Source organism: Triticum aestivum, chromosome 3D, assembly GCF_018294505.1.
Source record: "Triticum aestivum cultivar Chinese Spring chromosome 3D, IWGSC CS RefSeq v2.1, whole genome shotgun sequence".
Lineage (NCBI taxonomy): Eukaryota > Viridiplantae > Streptophyta > Magnoliopsida > Poales > Poaceae > Triticum > Triticum aestivum.
The window spans coordinates 79,698,161-79,715,569 of NC_057802.1; the positions used below are offsets into that span (position 1 = coordinate 79,698,161).

The 17,409-nt window shown below is 43.0% G+C and overlaps 2 protein-coding genes across 5 annotated transcripts; both read right to left on the reverse strand.

Moving 5' to 3' along the window:
- Window positions 1–792: 792 nt before the first annotated feature.
- LOC123077539 (E3 ubiquitin-protein ligase At1g12760) lies at window positions 793–4,761 on the reverse strand. 2 transcript variants are annotated; one of them, XM_044499820.1, is made up of 5 exons: window positions 4,618–4,761; window positions 2,280–3,071; window positions 1,913–2,038; window positions 1,552–1,831; window positions 793–1,446 (listed from the first exon to the last, which is right to left on the reverse strand). In XM_044499820.1, exons 2-5 carry the CDS (start codon window positions 2,870–2,872, stop codon window positions 1,213–1,215), a joined length of 1,233 nt encoding a protein of 410 aa, XP_044355755.1. In that variant the 5' UTR covers window positions 2,873–3,071; window positions 4,618–4,761; the 3' UTR covers window positions 793–1,212. The 2 variants fall into 2 exon arrangements, with proteins under 2 accessions (XP_044355755.1, XP_044355756.1); XM_044499821.1 differs by having other exon boundaries at window positions 4,461–4,738.
- A 614-nt stretch (window positions 4,762–5,375) lies between these two features.
- Window positions 5,376–13,131, reverse strand: LOC123077540 (valine--tRNA ligase, mitochondrial 1). Of its 3 annotated transcripts, none has more exons than XM_044499823.1 (22): window positions 12,970–13,131; window positions 12,847–12,888; window positions 12,683–12,742; window positions 12,395–12,454; window positions 12,148–12,317; window positions 11,985–12,057; window positions 11,771–11,836; window positions 11,584–11,667; window positions 11,015–11,092; window positions 10,697–10,780; window positions 10,514–10,593; window positions 10,338–10,395; window positions 9,944–10,246; window positions 9,639–9,809; window positions 8,853–9,043; window positions 8,353–8,755; window positions 7,248–7,499; window positions 6,663–7,163; window positions 6,472–6,569; window positions 6,236–6,335; window positions 5,886–6,031; window positions 5,376–5,768 (listed from the first exon to the last, which is right to left on the reverse strand). In XM_044499823.1, the coding sequence occupies exons 1-22, from the start codon at window positions 12,976–12,978 to the stop codon at window positions 5,618–5,620; spliced, it is 3,180 nt and encodes a 1,059-aa protein (XP_044355758.1). In that variant the 5' UTR covers window positions 12,979–13,131; the 3' UTR covers window positions 5,376–5,617. The 3 variants fall into 3 exon arrangements, with proteins under 3 accessions (XP_044355758.1, XP_044355759.1, XP_044355757.1); XM_044499824.1 differs by having other exon boundaries at window positions 12,683–12,739; window positions 12,970–13,126; XM_044499822.1 differs by having other exon boundaries at window positions 12,847–12,993.
- Window positions 13,132–17,409: the final 4,278 nt, after the last annotated feature.

Below are 17,409 nucleotides of genomic sequence, written 5' to 3' on the forward strand. Positions count from 1 at the left end.
CAGTCCCTACCTATCTAATGAGTGTGTTTAAACTTCCCTTGGGGTTGTGTGATGACCTCAATTAATGGTGGGCTTCTGAGGAAGGGGAGAGGAAAACACACCGGAAGGCGTGGGATGCACTACAAGCTCAGTTAGCTGCACTGGATAAGGGTTTGTCCCTAGCCTTCAGTGGAGTAATTTATTTATTTATTTATTTTAGGACGAACGGCAGGTGCTCTGCCTTCGCACTATAGATAAAGAATGTACAAGAGGCATACAACAAAAAAAGAGGCCTGACCATCAGTCTGGTTCAAGTGTGGGTCTATGGAAGGCTATCCGTACGTGGTTTAGGTCTGGAGTAATTTCCGAATTCTGATAGAGACGGATTGTTTGGAAGCATTTAATCTTCCAAAGGCCAGCGACACTGATAGATCAAGATACACTTCCATGGTGGATGAAATAAATGTGAAGCTGGAGGAACGAAATACTTGTATTACTCATGTGCGTCGAACTCAAAATCATGGAAGCCTTTGTTGGCGAACTTCGGTACTACCTCTGTCCCGATTTATTAGACCCCTCTATTTTAGGCTAAAGTTTGATTATAAAGTTAATTCATAAAATGTAAATTATATGTCACAAAAATTATATGGAAAAGCTCTTTCAACTATGAATCCAACAATATACTTTTTGTATCATATAATTTATAATTTGTTAGTTTTATAGTTGTTTAGAAACGCACTGTCATTTGGTTAGAGTCATGAGCTTTCTGCATTCACCGGAAACGTTCTGTTAGTCCAGATGTGGTCGTAAATCGCTGTAACAAGGAATGTAACCCTGATATTTGAGTAATACAAAGTATTTTCCCGCAAAAACAAGTAAGACTCTCGAATGGACACAAGTGCGGCATTAATTAGTTACAGGGTCATGAGCTTTCTGCTTTGGAATTTCACATGAAACAGTTCAATTTCTGCATGATTTGGAGACAATTCCAGTGCTCCAACCACTGCTTCCGGTGAATGCCACATTTGACAAATACTGAGTATGATCACTAGCTAAGCAGGTGTGAGTATTTACAATATATACGAGACAATTCCGCCAGAATGGGAGAAATGGACTTGCGTCCTACTTATAGCTTGTCACGTAAAATCAGGAGTTGGTCAGTGTGCACCACACCGAAAGGGCGTGTTCCATCCATCCTCATGCCCATGCTCATGGGACCAAGCAGAAGAACAGCTACCGCTGTGACTCGACATCGCCTCCTTCCCTGTTCTCATTCTGTTGGTGTTGGCCCTCGGGGCCAGCCTCAGGAGATGCCGCCGTTGAGCCGCCCAGCTCGGACTTGCAGAGAGGGCACAGCGCGTTGATCTTGAGCCACTTGTCGATGCATTCCATGTGAAAGACGTGCCCGCAGGGAAGCTCTCGCAGATCTTCGTTGTTCGAGAACCTTGACAAACAGATGCAGCAAACCTGAAAGAGCCCAGAGGATCACAGGTATCAACTAGCCGTGGACATGGTGTGCACAAGATCATCCCACACTTGATGAGCGTAAACGGAAAACAGGTGGAAACTCACGGCGTCTTCCGCGGAAATAGTCCGCTCCTTGTCGGTTCCAGATGCCAGAACCCCGCCATTGTCTTCCCCCACTTCTCCTCCGTCGCGGATCCTCATCGACTTGTACTTGTACGCCACCAGCGTGTTGATTACTTCTGCGGTAGCGCCTTTGTTCATATCCAGATCCTCGTGGAAGCCTACCATGGAGATTATGCAGGGCAGGCAGCAGCATATCATCGTGCACAGGATGAAAGGCAGTGCATAGCCGATGAAGCCGAATGCAAGGAACACTATACACAGCCTGAAAAATGGTTACAAACAAATAAGCAAGGTACATCCGAGGTGAAAGGAACGTGGCATGGCAGCACCTAGCAACACACACCTGTACAAGTTAGGAGCGTCATGGACGGAAGAGCGGCCACCGAATATCCACACATTCCCCACAACAAACCACACGGCGAAGAAACAATCCAAGGCCAACTTCAAGCACGCAACCAATGCGTAGACCCTACAAGTAAAAAAATAAATCTTGTTACTTCGTAACTTTAAACATCAGGAAGAATTCAAAACATTGCATCTCATCCAGGAGCAGAGTAAAATGATCTAATGTACGTATTAGGCAATCCTGAAAGACCTAATGTTTACTCTCATTATTAGTTATGCAGAAGCTGCCAAATCATCATAGCTAAACTGCTCGTGGAGGTGGTTCAGTCGAAGAGGTTATTTTTTCACGGGGAAGAAAATGTTACCTTGGACTTGCAATCGGGAAATTGTTTCTTGGGACTCCAGTATTGTTATCTTCGTTTACAGCTTCCGACGCATGAGCAGATGAAATTGCTGCAAAAGAATCAGACTCGGATATGTTCCTTTGAGATGAACCCTGCGCTGATGGTTCTTGCTCGATATTCTGGCAATTGCGATGGAGATAGCGCCAATAAAGATGTGGAATTGTAGCAACACAGCCTATTATATAGCCAACAACCCACTCAAATAGTGGAGCCCGTGGATGCTCATTCCTTGATACCGATAGGACAGTAACAGCTGCTATAATCTGACTAACATTTACAATAAGCTCGATTGAGATCCATAAGCCAGAATTCAGAGGATTCTGCTGACGATTGACTTGATCCCTTCTCACGAAAGATGCGCTTTGAAAGTCAGGCATACCGGTTGTGCCAGAACTTTCTGGGACAGGAGGAACTTCATTTGAAGGACCTCTGTTGCGGTTCAACTCATCCAACTGATTATGACTGTCCGGACGGGATGTTGACGGCGACATCAGATCATTCCTTGGTATGTCGATTGTGTGATCATGACGAGTGACATTTCCAGGGTGATCCATCAGTAAAGGATGCTAATCTGGTGCACCTTCACACTGCGATTCAACAGGAGCGGCTGTAGACTGGAAAGCAACCCAGCACCTTAGCTTGACATTTTCCTTGGTATGCAGCAGTTTCCGACAGAATGCTCTATATCTTTCTCACACACTCTGAACCGATGTGTTTCCCCCCTACACCACCTTCAGGTGACTTTTAGTGTACCTGAAGGAAAGGAAAGTTAATTGGAAACTTCAGTTCACTGCAAATCTCTGTCACTAAATTATGAAAGCCTTTGTATAAGGTAAGACATCATATATCAATAGACACGATTGCACTTGAAGGAAAGACCATAGCCTGACTTTATGAAAGATTACAATGATCATATTTAGGGTAAGCCTCATTTACCATCCCCAATTCCAATGTAATGTTGCAAATTTTGGCATTATAGAATCAATTTTTTCATCAATAGTTTTCCGCAATCCTACAGCTTGACCACAAACCAATTATGCAAGGAAGAGAAAAGGATCAATCTACATTCCGAAGGCACGCCAGAAGTGAATGCCTTTTCCCAGTGGCATGCAACAAGTAGGAACTTAGGAATGATAGGATTGGTGGATCCAATGTAACATCTACCAACCGTAGAAACAAAGATCAATTGTGACAGACCAAGATACTAGTTCAAACGCCACGTCGACACATTTAGCTCAAATGAGCATTACAATGAAAACGGAGGAAACAAAAAAAATGCTGCAATAATGCCCCTCCTAATCATCAACGCTCACCATTACCCCAAATCACCTGGCCGTCTGATACGCATGGAGAGCAGCAGAAACAGGGAAACCAAATCCAACGGGCATTACTCATAAAAGCAGCATCCATCTCAACCCAACAATGTGGCTAAGCGAATTCAATATTCCGCATAAACACAACCACAAGATCAATCCAGTAGCTCACAACAATTCAAATCGGACCAGCAAACCCTGAACGCGAATCAGCAAGCCCAGAGGTAAACAGAACCACACCCAATTCCGACAATCGGGGCAATGCGGTCTTTGTATGAGGTAAGACATCCTTTTTTTCGAAAAGAGGTAAGGCATCATATATCGTTCCACAGGACTACACCTGACTTTATGAAAGATCGCGAAGGATCAGGGCATTTGTGCAAGGTAAGCATCGGTCACCATCCAAAGTTCCAAATCTTTTTGTCTAAAAACTTGGCATCACAGAATGTTTCATCAAATAAAAAAAATGCAATCCTAGAACTTGACCGCGGACCAATCATGGAAAACAGACTAATCGGAAATTCCAAAGGTAAACTACAAGTTAATACACAATCTTTTTTTCAAGTGGTGTGCATTGGATTAGTAGCGGACCCAATGTGAGTAATACACCTACCAATACCAGAAACAAAGGCCAATTCTGGCAGCTACCAAATCCTACTAACTCAAACGGAAAGAAGCAAAAGAAACGCTCCTCCTAATCGTCAACGCCGCCAAATCACCGGTGTCGTTCCAAAAAAAAAAGATGCATGTGGAGAACAGCAGCTACAGGGAAACCAAATCCAACGGGCATATATTTCTCACGGCCATCTCAACCCAACTACGTACGTACGTGGCTACGAGAATCCGATACCCGGCACGAACACGCCGACGGGAGCAGCCCGGAAGCTCGCAGCCGGTTTCAATCGAGCCGGCGAACCCTGCGGCGAACGGCGCCGCCCCCCGACCCGATCCTGGAGCAAGGAAGGGAAGGGAAGGGACGCACGTACCGGGCAGGGCGGGGGAAGGGGCGGGGCGGGGGCCGAAGCTTGGAGCTATAGGCTTCGTCCTCCTCTGGTCGTCGTCGTCGTCGCGGTCCTGGCGGAAAAATTTATCCTCTCTCCTCCATTTTTGTCTGCTCCGTCGGTGCTTTGCCTTATGTAGGTCAGCGGTCAGGGACGAACAGGTCAAGCGGGGGTCAAGCGGGGGCAGCTCGGTAATTACGGACGGAACGCATCGCGGCCGCTGGTGCGGCCAGCGGGGCGGGATCGGACGGCCGGGGGGAGGTGGGCGGGTAGGCCGTTGGCGCGTGCAGGATTAGAAACTTCTTTGTTTGAAAACGGAGTCGTTTTCCTCGTAGAAACCGTGTGGGATTAGGTAGAGTAACAGTAGGGGCAAAGGATTATTAAGCCTTTATTTCTTTCTTTTTCTTTTTGGCTTCGACTAATGTTAGGTAAAACAGACAAATGGCCAGTGCACAACACATTTTCCCTCTCGCAAATATAGCAAGCGCACATTTCAGGTGTGCAATTGTTCTATTTTTAGCAGAGTGGCTAGTTAATAAATCTTTAAAATTGTTTACCTTTTCTAAGAAGCAGCCCTTTGTTGTCATTGAATCATGACCATTTAAGGACATAAATTCCTTCTTTTTTCCTCACGAAATGTGGTTTTGCGTTTCTGCTACGTATTGTTGCCCTTTCTACACTTTCCACCCATGTATACAAGTGACAAGTTCAAATTGAATGCAGAAATTTGCAACAACAAAAAAAATCTCAAGGGCTTGACCACTAAAAAATAGTCAATTGACACTGACACTCGAAGATAAACATCATTTACAAAAGTAAGGCATATGTGGGAAATTGGAGTCTCATTGCTCCATTTGAATTTTCTGTAAATGTGATCACAGCACCACCATCCGCAAAAAACTGTGCAGTACATCAGCTTCGAAACAAAAATGCCATTAGTTTCCAAAATCAATAGAAACAGAGAGCTGACTCAAGCATTGCCAGTTTACGCATCTAGTTTCTTCTCAGCTTCACCAATCACCCGCAGTTGCTCGAAAAAGGCGGTGAGTTTCCTCATGTCCTCCTCTTGGACGCTGGGCGGGGCCTTCTCTCTGTAACCGGACGCTTCCATCTTCTGAGACAGGGCATGCTGTAGCCTGCGCGCATGGATAACAAGAAACCACGTTACGTGCGATAACACTGGGACTAACGACGACAACCATACACGAGGATCTTTAGCGGGAGAGAACAATTAGATGGCATATCAGGCTTACTTTTGGATTTCATCCCTCTTTTTCCTTAGCTTTTCGAGCTCCACTTCCGCGTTTAGAGCTCCTTGAAGCTGAAGGTATACGGACAGATCTTTGTTTACAACAGCAGTCGAACAGTCAGGTGGAGTTTCGTCACTCTCTGCCAGGATCTGGAAATTGTCCAACATCAAATCAGTGTTTTTCATCGAACAGATGAAAAAGGATAAAAACAACTATGAAAATTGATTATTCTGCGATAGACAGTCACTTGAGATGATATGCTCCACTCCAGGTTTTAGCAAAACATTAGATCCGTAAAGGAAGTTTTCAGATAATAAAACACATAATACAGCTAAGGAAATGCAAGGCAAAACCTTAAGTGACGATACAGAAGAAAGAGACACCACTAGAGATTGATAGCACTGAACAGTGGCAGCAATATCTTCGCCTCGACAAAGTGCAAAAGCAGGTCGCCTGTTCATGAAAAAGATAAGAAATAAGATGTCGATTTGGCAAGCCAACTGTAGAACAAGAAGAATCAAGCAACCATATATATCATGCACAGTACATTGTGAACACAAAGCCCAGGTACATGACCATATATACACACCTTTCATTTGTATCTGTCGGTGGCTTCAGAGATCTTAGTTTGTTCACAGTATCCAAGATAATACCAAATTCACTTTCAAGTTTATCATCTGCCCATTCCTGTGATAAAGAACAATTGTTTTCCACTAAGAAAAGGATATTGCGACATGAAGTTCTCTGTATTTAAAGTCTTCCGTTAGACATGAGTATTACCTTAACAACAGATGGATATTCTGATATCATAATGGAAGTTTTTCTGCAAGAATCTTTGGGCTGAGGAAGGCGCTGCCAGAGTTCTTCTGTTACATAAGGCATGAATGGGTGGAGCAGACGCAAACCATTGTCGAGGCAAACCCATAGGGCATCTCTACAAGCAGCTCTTGCTGAATCGAACTCTTGAGAGTCATTGAAGAAGTAAGGTTTTACAGCTTCTATAAATACATCACATAGCTGGTATTGCCACCATGAGTAAATAGCAGATGTTGCATCAGCGAACTTGTATGCTTCTAATGAGGTCACAGTCTTGCCAATAGCCTTGTTGAGTACCGAGAGTATCCATTTGCAGACCGGGGGCATTGAAGACACAACAATGGTTGCTGGTGGAGCATAATGATCACCAAGCTTGCCCATTGCAAAACGAATGGCATTCCACAATTTATTGCACCATTGGCGATATCCAACAACCCTCTTGATATCAAGATTTATCTTGTCAGACTGCAAAACAAGAGAGATTCTATAAAAAGATGAATTGGAAGCTTATAATACTACAACAGAAACTCAAATGGGTGTGACTATAACCTGAGAAGTGTAAGAAATCAGTGCGAAACGGAGTGCATCAGTGCCACATTCAGCAATGCCATCAGGAAAATCTTTCTTCTTCCCTTCTCTTGCAACACTTAACTCATTTGGATCCAGGTTGCCTTCTTCCAAACGTTTTAGGAGATCTTCAAGTGTCGTACCGTTTATCACCTCAAGGGGATCAACAACATTACCAAGTGACTTCGACATTTTGCGGCCATGTGCATCACGGATCATAGGATGCAAATACACCTGCAAAAGAGGGTGCAATCATGACTCAGTATGCGAGACAATTAAAGCATATCTTCAACTAGAAAAGAATTGAAGCTCAATACGGTTGGTTAAATAAGTAGTTTCGGAATTTACAGAGAAGCACCTTCCATCCAGAAAAGAAAAGGGTGAGTTAATGAGTTTAAGCATTTAACACTACATGATAGTCTCAATCAAGCACACAGTACAATATGACAAAGGACGATGATGACAGAAATGTAACTTGTGTTCAAAATTAACTAAGAACAGAGTTCATGCAGGAAGATGACCCGTTGACACAAATGACAGATCGCGGAATAATAATTGAAAAAGGGCGGAAGTTTCTCCAACGAGTATCTGGAAAACTTATAGTGCACTATATTGTCTAACAATTACGCTCTCATTTTTTGAACTGAACCTTGTCTGTAACATCCACATACTCCAACTACCAAGGTTTAAGGTAGATTGCCGTGAGTAACATATCTTCAGAGTTCAATCAGGACAACACTGGGATGGCATGTAGAGGCAAATGGCAGAGCAGCAAATAGTGCAAAATGGACAACCTCATTAATCCATTCAGCAAATGTCTGTAGAATTCATAATGCATGATTTTGTGAAACAATGGTGGTTATGCACTGCCACTATTAAATGTAGATTGCTTCAGTTTTTGGACATTTGGGCATAGCTACTGTTACACTAAAGCAAAGTTTCACTATGTCCAGGCCTATGGAGACAGAAGGAAGAGGTAGCTATAAGCTAAAGAGTGCGCACAAGGAATTAGATTATTTATGTATAATGGATTATTAGAACTGTAGAATACAGTTTAATTGGCAGAGAAAAACATTTGTGTCGTTACCTTCTGAAATGGCACATCACCACCAAGTTGCATACCCATCATCACCATACGTGCCACCCAGAAGAAGAGAATATCAAGTCCAGTTTCAAGTACTGAAGTAGGGTAGAAAGCACGAAGATCAGCAGTATCATCTGGCCAACCAAGCACTGTCAATGGGAAGAGACCAGATGAAAACCAAGTATCCAAAACGTCAGGATCTTGATTTAACTGGAATTTCTTCCCCGGATACTTTTTCTGTGCCTCAAGCATTGCATCACATTCATTCCTTGCGACTATCCAACGGTCATTGTTTGATCCCAGATCATTCAATTGCTCATCCTCTAGTGTCACATACCACGCAGGTACACGATGTCCCCACCAGAGTTGCCTTGAAACACACCAATCGCGTATATTTTCAAGCCATCTGCAAGAATGGTGGATGGATCATGTTTCTTGATATTTCATTACTTTCACCTGAAGTCTGCAAGAGGTGGCACTTGTAACTAGGCAAAAGAAGATACCTGTACCAGTCTTGTTCATATTGTTGCGGAATAATCTCAATTTTTTTGGACCTTACAGCATCAAGACCTGCCTTTGCCATCGTATGGCAATTAACAAACCATTGAGGCTTTATCATAGGTTCCACTACATCATTACTTCTTGAACAAATGCCCAAATTCATTTCATTCTTTTTTGTGTCCTTGTACAACCCCTTAATTGGCAGAATAAAACATTGTTAGTCCAAAACTCAGAACTACGTACTTAATTAAACCCAAATGAAATAAATTGGAAAAGGCAAAAAACAAACAAAGATCAGTCTAAAGTGATTAGTAAAGGTAAATAGTTGGTCACTGGATTCCACAGGCATGCAAATTATATTTCTAATAAGAAATGAGAATCCGTTACGATGGATACCCAACCAAAATGGGATAACATGAAGAAGCCTTGAAGCAACATATACATAAACTACCAAAACACATATTTCTCATAAAAAGAACGCTGTACTGAGAGACTCATTAACTAGATTAATCAGAACGGGTGAAGGACAACCATGTAAGAGGTAGAAATGTTTATCAAGAATCAATATTGCTTAAGGCTAGCAAGTTCCAATTTGTTTTTTGTAGTAAGTGTTAACAAAATAGAAATGTGAATATTACATTACATAGTTCATGATATTTCACTGTATAGTCTCTCTTTGTATGACATCACCTAAATTTATACTAATCCAGCGCAATAACCCAACAACCATTCTTCAAATACTACATCATAAACGTTATGCACCAATAGCTAAATGAAACCAGTAATACCTTTTCCTTCAGTGCATCAATAACTGCAACCCGAGCAGCAAATCTTGCCATTCCTTCAAATTGTGCACCTCCATTGCTGTTTATCTTCCCATCATCTGTGAAGATATTGATGAACTCTAGGTTGTGTCGTTTTCCAACCTCAAAGTCATTTGGGTCATGGGCAGGTGTAATCTGCAAAACGAGCACACAACAATAAAAGCTGAGGTGGGTGTGTGTGGGGGGGGGGGGGGTTATATGCAGAAGGTTCAACTAGGTAAGCTGAAATAAAAATAAATTAGGTCAGTCCTAGGCATATTATAACATACCTTGACAGCCCCAGTACCGAAAGTGGGATCCACTAACACAGCATCACAGATTATTTTGAGTTTTCGGCCATTGAACGGGTGAATGGCATGCTTTCCATGCAGATGCTTATACCTTTTATCCTCAGGATGAACAGCTATTGCCGTATCACCGAGCATTGTTTCAATTCTTGTTGTTGCGACAATAATTTCACCTAGTCCTTCTTCAAGAGGATAGGCAAAGGATATCAACACACCAAACTGTACAGGACTACTATAACCAGGGACCTTCAGCATAGTTTCCTCTTTAAGCTCTAGATGATCCACCTGAGAAAACAGCATTTTTAATAAAGTTGATCTTAGTCATGGGTGTGGAATCAAACTGTACAGTGTAGACAATATAATAAGCTTTATTAACCTCTATGTCAGATATTGCTGTTAAAAGTGTGCAGTCCCAATTCACAAGGCGGTAATCCCTGTAAAGGACCAAATCATACATAAGAGGTAAGAAAACTAGGTCGGTCATTGAATGACATAGAGATGATAGTTAAAAATATGTTAACACTTACAGCAACAGAAGGAGAGGAAACTAACCTATAAATTAGGCCATCTTTGTGCAACCTAACAAATGCTTCAGTTACAGCTTTCGATCGTTGATCATCCATTGTGAAACACTGATACACGAGTTAAGATCAAGTTGGTAATTTCAAAGAAATATAAGAGTAAAAAAACAAGTGCATGTGTTTTTTTCTCAACTAAAGAAAACAGGAATTTTACCTCACGGGACCAATCAAGCGAAGCCCCAAGCCTACGTAATTGACCCAGTATGGTACCACCGTACTGATCTTTCCATTTCAGAACCTGACCGAAAGATGATGACAAAAAATAGAATAAGCAAGAAAATGATTACCACAATGGAATCAAATTAAGCCCAGTGTGAAGCTATGCTCACTGCGATTTTCATGACTACATCGGATGTTGAGCCCGATTATTAATATTCCATAGTATAAAGGTGATGATTAAATGAACTATGATCTGACACAGGAGAAGATGAACAACAAACATAACCATGTATTAAGGGGAATAGGTGCTTACTTCAGATATAAATTTGTCACGGCCTATGTCATGCCTTGTCAGCTTCCTTTCACGCATTAGCTTCTTTTCCACTACAACCTGGCTTAGGAGAACAGATTATTAAATCAAACAGAGGGTGTAGAATATAATGCAGGTTGAAGTCTATACAAAATAACTACATTCGGCAACACCATACAAGATTTAGTTTCATTTGCTAAAAGGAAAAAGTAAAGTCTGATAAAGAGAAAGTACATCATTCTGCCAAAACTAAAATATCCATGTGGCCATTTCTTCTACTTAGGTGCATGCAAAATTGGCAAGTCTACCAGTAAGGCAGTAACACGGTAAGAAACATCTGGTCTATGGAAATAGTGTTCCAAATATTTTTGCCAATATTACAAAGAAGATATACTAACTGGGCCTAGAACCCCTGTTGGCAGCTTTATTTTAGTGGTGGCACACGAACTACAGACACGGTATTTTTTCATAAGTTGAGTGACAGCAAGTGCCACCAAAGAAGATATGAGTAACTTTGTACTATATGTGTATGTCATTCACAAGATGAACTTAATCAAGTCCAAGATACAGACCTGTGTAGCAATGCCAGCATGGTCCACTCCTGGGACCCACAGAGCATTATATCCCGACATTCTCCTCCACCTTATCATAGCGTCCTGCATTGTTGAAACAAAATAAAAGCAAAGAGCTTAGAATGTCTCGTGAATGACCAGGGAATGGCAAATAGGTCTCACATCTCTACAAGCATAAAATTTACACCTCTATAGCCACAGTAAGTGCATGACCAATATGAAGCGCTCCAGTCACATTCGGAGGTGGTAGAACCTGAAATGAAATGACTTAGCACTTTTGCTGGAAGGAAATCCAAATCCACATTTGTACAAAAACACTAGTGATCCCATAAGATGACAGTATGCTAACCCAGCTCCCAGTGCACATCTTGCATGAAGCTCATAAGAAGTGGGTCACTTACTATAACAAAAGGTGGTTTTGTGCTTGCGGGGTCTGCCCCAAAATATCCTGCTGACTCCCACCAGGAGTACCACCTACATTGTGGGGAAAAAAGGTATTCAGTTCAGGTAGGCGTTTCAGATGCTATGAATTACAAATACGAGAAAAGCAGACTAGCATCTTACGATTTTTCAACTGCGCTCGGGCTATACTGCTTAGCCATTTGAGGTGCAAGCGATTTCTTCTCCCCGCTAGGGGTCTCAGGGTCAATGAAATCCTCGGGGTTTTCATCCCCCGCAGCCTTCTTCTTTTGCTTCTTCTCACTTTTCTTAGGTCCATCCGAAGTTGCCTGAGCCTGCAGACGACGAAGTCAGCACAAACCCATCTCCACCAAGCAATTTCAGCACCAAACTCATTTAAGAATGTTGCAACCTGGAGCCTAGCAGTCTCCTTTTGCTTTGCCTTGAGCTTTTTCTCCTCTTTCTCTCTAGCCTGCAAGTAGAACAACACTCAACCCATAAGCGATCTTTTCCCATAAACATAACGAATAATTTTACCTTACCACTGAACCTGTAGTTTCTAACATCAGCACAATTCACAGATGGCCACACAACCAATTCGGGAGAACTGGTTGTCAATTACCAATGCGCGTCAAAACGAACAACAACACAAGGACGAAATTCGCGAAAGCAAGTAATCACGGGGCTCGGCCAAGCATACCTTCTGCTCTTTCTTCAGTTTCCGCTCCCGCTCTAGCTCCAGCTCCTTGTCGTCAAGCTGCTGCTCGCATCACCACCAAAAGAGAGAGGAGAGAAATCGGGTGAGCCGCTGATAATAAACAGAGCGCAGAATTGAACTGCCGTCGCGGCAACTTCCGCACAAACCTTCTCCTCTGAAGCCGCCTTCCCCGGTGCCTGCGCCGCGGGCTGCACGAGGCCAGCAAAACTCGAATCAGAGGCGCGCGAGCGAAGAGATCCATCGATGGGAGCGGACGAGCGCGGGGTTACCTTCTCCATGGTGAGAGATCGGGTGGTGCGGCTGGTCGCGCCGCCGGCGCCTGCTTGGACGTTGCGGAGCACGGCGAGAGCAGAGGGTCCCTGAGAGGTTAGGGTTTTGCGGGATTTCTTTTGGTTTTCGAGGATGGTGAAAGGGATTAGAGGATACCGTGCCCAAGTGTGACACTGACATGTGGGTTTATCAGATGGGCCGGGATGCCATCGCTTTGTGGCCCGGGATGCCTCTCCCTGAATGGGGCGGCCTAGGAAAACCCATATATCTGGCCCAGCAGGGCAGCACTTGTTCCTAAGCCCAATAAACCGTTCCCCCTTGAGTTTTTTTTTTAACAACTCCCTCCTTGAGCCCTTAATTTTACCATTCTCAGCCACGGCACGGCCCCCTTTCGCAAAAACCCTAATACCTAAACTCCATTGCGGCCACGTCCCATACTCGGTTGAGATCACATCCGTAGCCTCTAATCTAACCAAATCGAAGAAAGAGGAGAAGCGCAAATCCAAGGATGCCTCCGGTTTTTTTTCCCGAGAACCAAGGATGCCTCCGTTGACCCTATTGACGTCGTCGATACCTCGTCGCGGAAGAGGCTGGGGAAAAGATCGATGGCTACATGATCAAGGCCCAGTCCCTGGTCGCTCCCCTAGACACCTGCACTTGGTCACGCCTCATCGAGAACTATGATTGTCTCAACATCTACGTCGGTCGCTACACCTCCGCCAAGAGCCTTCCTCCCGGGCACCAAGTTGGCCATCCTGCTCATCGGCCGCCGTTCCCAAGCACCACTACGTGAAGGTCAAACACCCTGACCATGGAGCACCATGGTGAGCTCTGATTTTTTTATGTGCAATTTGATGTTCTGACACCGCCACCCCAGCCAGTCCTCTGCCTCAAACACTTCAGCAGCTGGTCTGTAGGTTCGTGTGGCCGGAGGACCGTGGACAGTGATGTGGTTGCTTGATGTCCATGTGGAGTGTGGCTCGGCATGAGGTGAGATTCCTATATATGATAACCTAGTTGTATACTACAATTTCTTCAAAGAGAATTAAGATTGGCAACATAGTTGGTATTTGCAATGTGTTAAAATTGCTACTTAAATTGGTTTAAAGCTACTGAAATTTCCTTTTTTTAGATTTTTCCTGCAAATACTGATTGTTACAAATTTAACTCGCTACTTAAATTTCGTACAAATGAGGGTCTCAAGGGAGCAACAGGAAGCACGGATCACAACAATCACCAACAGCAAATGTTTGCTCTTCATGCTTTGTTTTGATGTACAAATACAAGCTTCATGGTAGGCATGGTAAGCTTGCCTCTTCTTTTCTTCAACATGCGTTGCTTCATTTGTTGGGTTGGAGAGTGAGGGAGAGAAAATTGACGTACTTTTGTTCCAAGCATCCTGTTGCAAATGAAGAAAGTGCAAAGTCGCTAGATTACTTCCATTTTTCTCTATATATCATGATATGCATGTGGTAGTTCTCTAAATCTTGTACATATGTTTTCTCTAAATCATGTGGTAGTTCTAAATTCTCTACATGTGTCATGATGGTGAGGGTAGCAGAGGTGACAACAAACGGCGGTTCTGTCTGCACCGCTGTGGTGGACTGGCCAGGGAGCAATTAATTTGTACTTGTATTTGGTCAAGGATGGAGATGGATTCGAGAGAGATGTCGCTGGGAGCACCATTTTTGTACCAACCATTTTTCCGTCCTCTCTCGGTTATCCCTCTCGTTGGGAGGAGGATGACACTACTAGGGAAAAGGCTAGCAGTAGCGCGGGGTTTTGCCTTAGCAGTAGCGGGGCCCAGCGCTACTACTAACAATACATAGCAGTAGTGTGCTTGCTAAGCACCGCGCTACTGCTAATAGCAGCAGCGCCTCTTTCAAGAGCACGTTGCTGCTAAAAGCACGCTGCTACTCCGTGCATTCCCGCGCTACTGCTAAATTTTTCTGTATTTTTTTCTGCAGCATATTGGCGTTGTATTTGTACAGGTTTTATACAGTAGTCTGATCATATGATTTTATGATCATGATGAGTTATTATATATATATATATATATCAGTGGGTGAAACAGATGTGGATTAGATCGAAATGGAGGCAACATGATACAGATCCAAAGTACTACTAATCCAAACTTGATCACTTTAGTTTGGATAAGTAGTACTTTCGATCTGCACCATGTTGCCTCCACTTGAATCTAATCAACGTTTATTTCACCCACTGATATATATATATATATATATAATAACTCATCATGTTCATAATGATACTCCCTCCTTTTCGGTTTATAGGGCTCAATTCAGAAATCTCACCAACCAAGGTAGATGGTGAGTGGTGGAATACTTTTTGTAGTTTGCAAAAGCACCCAATTAATGCTCTTGTTTTTCTCAAAAAATATGTTTACCAATGCATTAATTGCAATGCATACATGCATAAAGTACATGCATTGGTCAATTTTCTCTTAATACTTGCATGCAATGATTTAATGCACCTTGAAATCTGAACTTGTGATGGGGAACAACCAAATTGAGCCTTATAAAGTGGAAAAACTAAAATTTCGAGATAAGCCTTATAAACCGAAAAGGAGGGAGTATAACAACTCAACATCATCGTCATAATAACTAGATCGTTGACGGCGCGCGTTGCCGCACCCATCTACTTTAAATGTTGTAGCATAGTGTTACGAATTTGTGTAAAAACATGGAGTCCAAATTTAGGAAGAATGGTAGTAAAACACATGGAGTCCAAATTCATATATAAATTGGGGTTTAGAACTATCCAGTTAGAATGAACTGAAATAATCGATGCATAAAAACTAAAAAAACTGCCTAAGAGGGGGGAGTAAATCTCTAGTTCCAATCGGAAGTGCAATACAAGGGAAGAAGGAAACGAAGACATGGCAAAGAATGAGATAGGGATATCCGAAAATCATAGTACGCCAACGAAGTTGTAAGTATTTCTCCTTGCATTCTATAAAGTACCAAATTGATTCGAGGATCCATGTCTCAAATTCAGGACACCTATAAGGCTGAGTTTAGATTGAAAATACATATAGCTAATTAATGGGCCTTGGCTAAATGGAAACAGCCAAAATAGTTGAATGTCAACAAATGAAAGTACCCAGGAGAAGCAAATGTTGCTATCCTTATTCTGAGTCAGCTGCAATTTGTGTCTCTTGAGAAACATGCATTTTATCTGATAAAAAGCACACACTATGACCCTAACGATATTAATTTGTTGATCCATCTTCTAATGCATTGACGCAAAAGTAATTGGAAAAATACTTCATTTTAGTGAAAAAATAGGGTTTACCATATCAAGGAAAAAGAAGCAACATTAAGAATACATGCAAATATGGAGGAGCAGAAGAAAATGAATCAGTGGGCAGAGACGAGGAAACAGAGGCTATAGGAATAAGTATGGGACCATAAAAGAAAAACACCATGTCTAGCTTCAAGAATGTATAAACAACAATTGTTATAATGCTATTTACAACCCATCTCACATCAGAATGATCTACCCAGATCTAAATAATAATGTCTTGAACAACACTGTACAGTGTATGCAGTTCCGAATCCTTATGTTGCTTCAAATTAAGTAAATTTGAATCCCAAATAACTGTTCCATCAAATATAAAGTTCAGAATTGAACTATTCTCTTTCGTGACACTGCTCTTTACTCTGTTTATGCAAAAACTGGGAACTGCCATTGTTCTGATTTTATTATTGTATCAGTGCATCAATTATGTTCACTGCGTTCTTCCTAGATGCTCACTCCCTGCAGATTACCATGTCCATTGTGTCGGATGTGGGGTTCCGCCAAACCCTTAAGATTCGAACATTGGGGTGCGCGCGAAGTCTCTCCCTCCTACCGATCTACGCTCTAGCTCGCTACGATCTCGCGGATGAACTCGACGAACTCGCAACACAGAAAGACACACGGTTTATACTGGTTCGGGCCACCGTTGTGGTGTAATACCCTACTCCAGTGTGGTGGTGGTGGATTGCCTCTCGGGCTGATGATGAACAGTACAAGGGAAGAACAACCTCCTGAGGTTGAGGTGTTCTTGTGCTTGTGAACTTGTGGCGTGAGGATTAGATCAGTTCTGATCCGATCTGATCCGATGCCCCCCAACGGTGGTGGCTAGCTCTACTTATATAAGCCCTGGTCCTCTCCCCAAATACTGAGCGGGAAGGGAGCCAACAACGGCGGGCAAATTTGAAGGGGGACAGCTAGTACAAGCTATCCTGAAAAAAGCGGTCTTCGCCTGCGAAAAGCCCTGGGGTGACGCCGTCTTGGGCTCCACGATGACCTCCGCCTGGCCGTCCCCCTGGTCTTGGTCTCGTTGCACCAATATGGCAACCTTTGCCTGATGCCTCGGTACTCTTCGCTGTGCTGGCCTCCTTAGCACCAAAGAGGAAATAAGGACGTTGTGCGCA

Excerpts from the sequence above, each read along its gene's own strand:
- LOC123077539 (XM_044499820.1), bottom strand. The coding sequence starts at position 2,872 with ATGGATCACCCTGGAAATGTCACTCGTCATGATCACACAATCGACATA. Across the intron at positions 2,039-2,279 it reads TTCCCGATTGCAAGTCCAAG|GGTCTACGCATTGGTTGCGT; the intron begins GTAACATTTTCT and ends TTTTACTTGTAG. Across the intron at positions 1,832-1,912 it reads GACGCTCCTAACTTGTACAG|GCTGTGTATAGTGTTCCTTG; the intron begins GTGTGTGTTGCT and ends ACCATTTTTCAG.
- LOC123077540 (XM_044499822.1), bottom strand. The coding sequence starts at position 12,978 with ATGGAGAAGGTAACCCCGCGCTCGTCCGCTCCCATCGATGGATCTCTT. Across the intron at positions 11,837-11,984 it reads CAAAACCACCTTTTGTTATA|GTTCTACCACCTCCGAATGT; the intron begins GTAAGTGACCCA and ends ATTTCATTTCAG. Across the intron at positions 10,781-11,014 it reads GTGACAAATTTATATCTGAA|GTTCTGAAATGGAAAGATCA; the intron begins GTAAGCACCTAT and ends TCTTTCGGTCAG.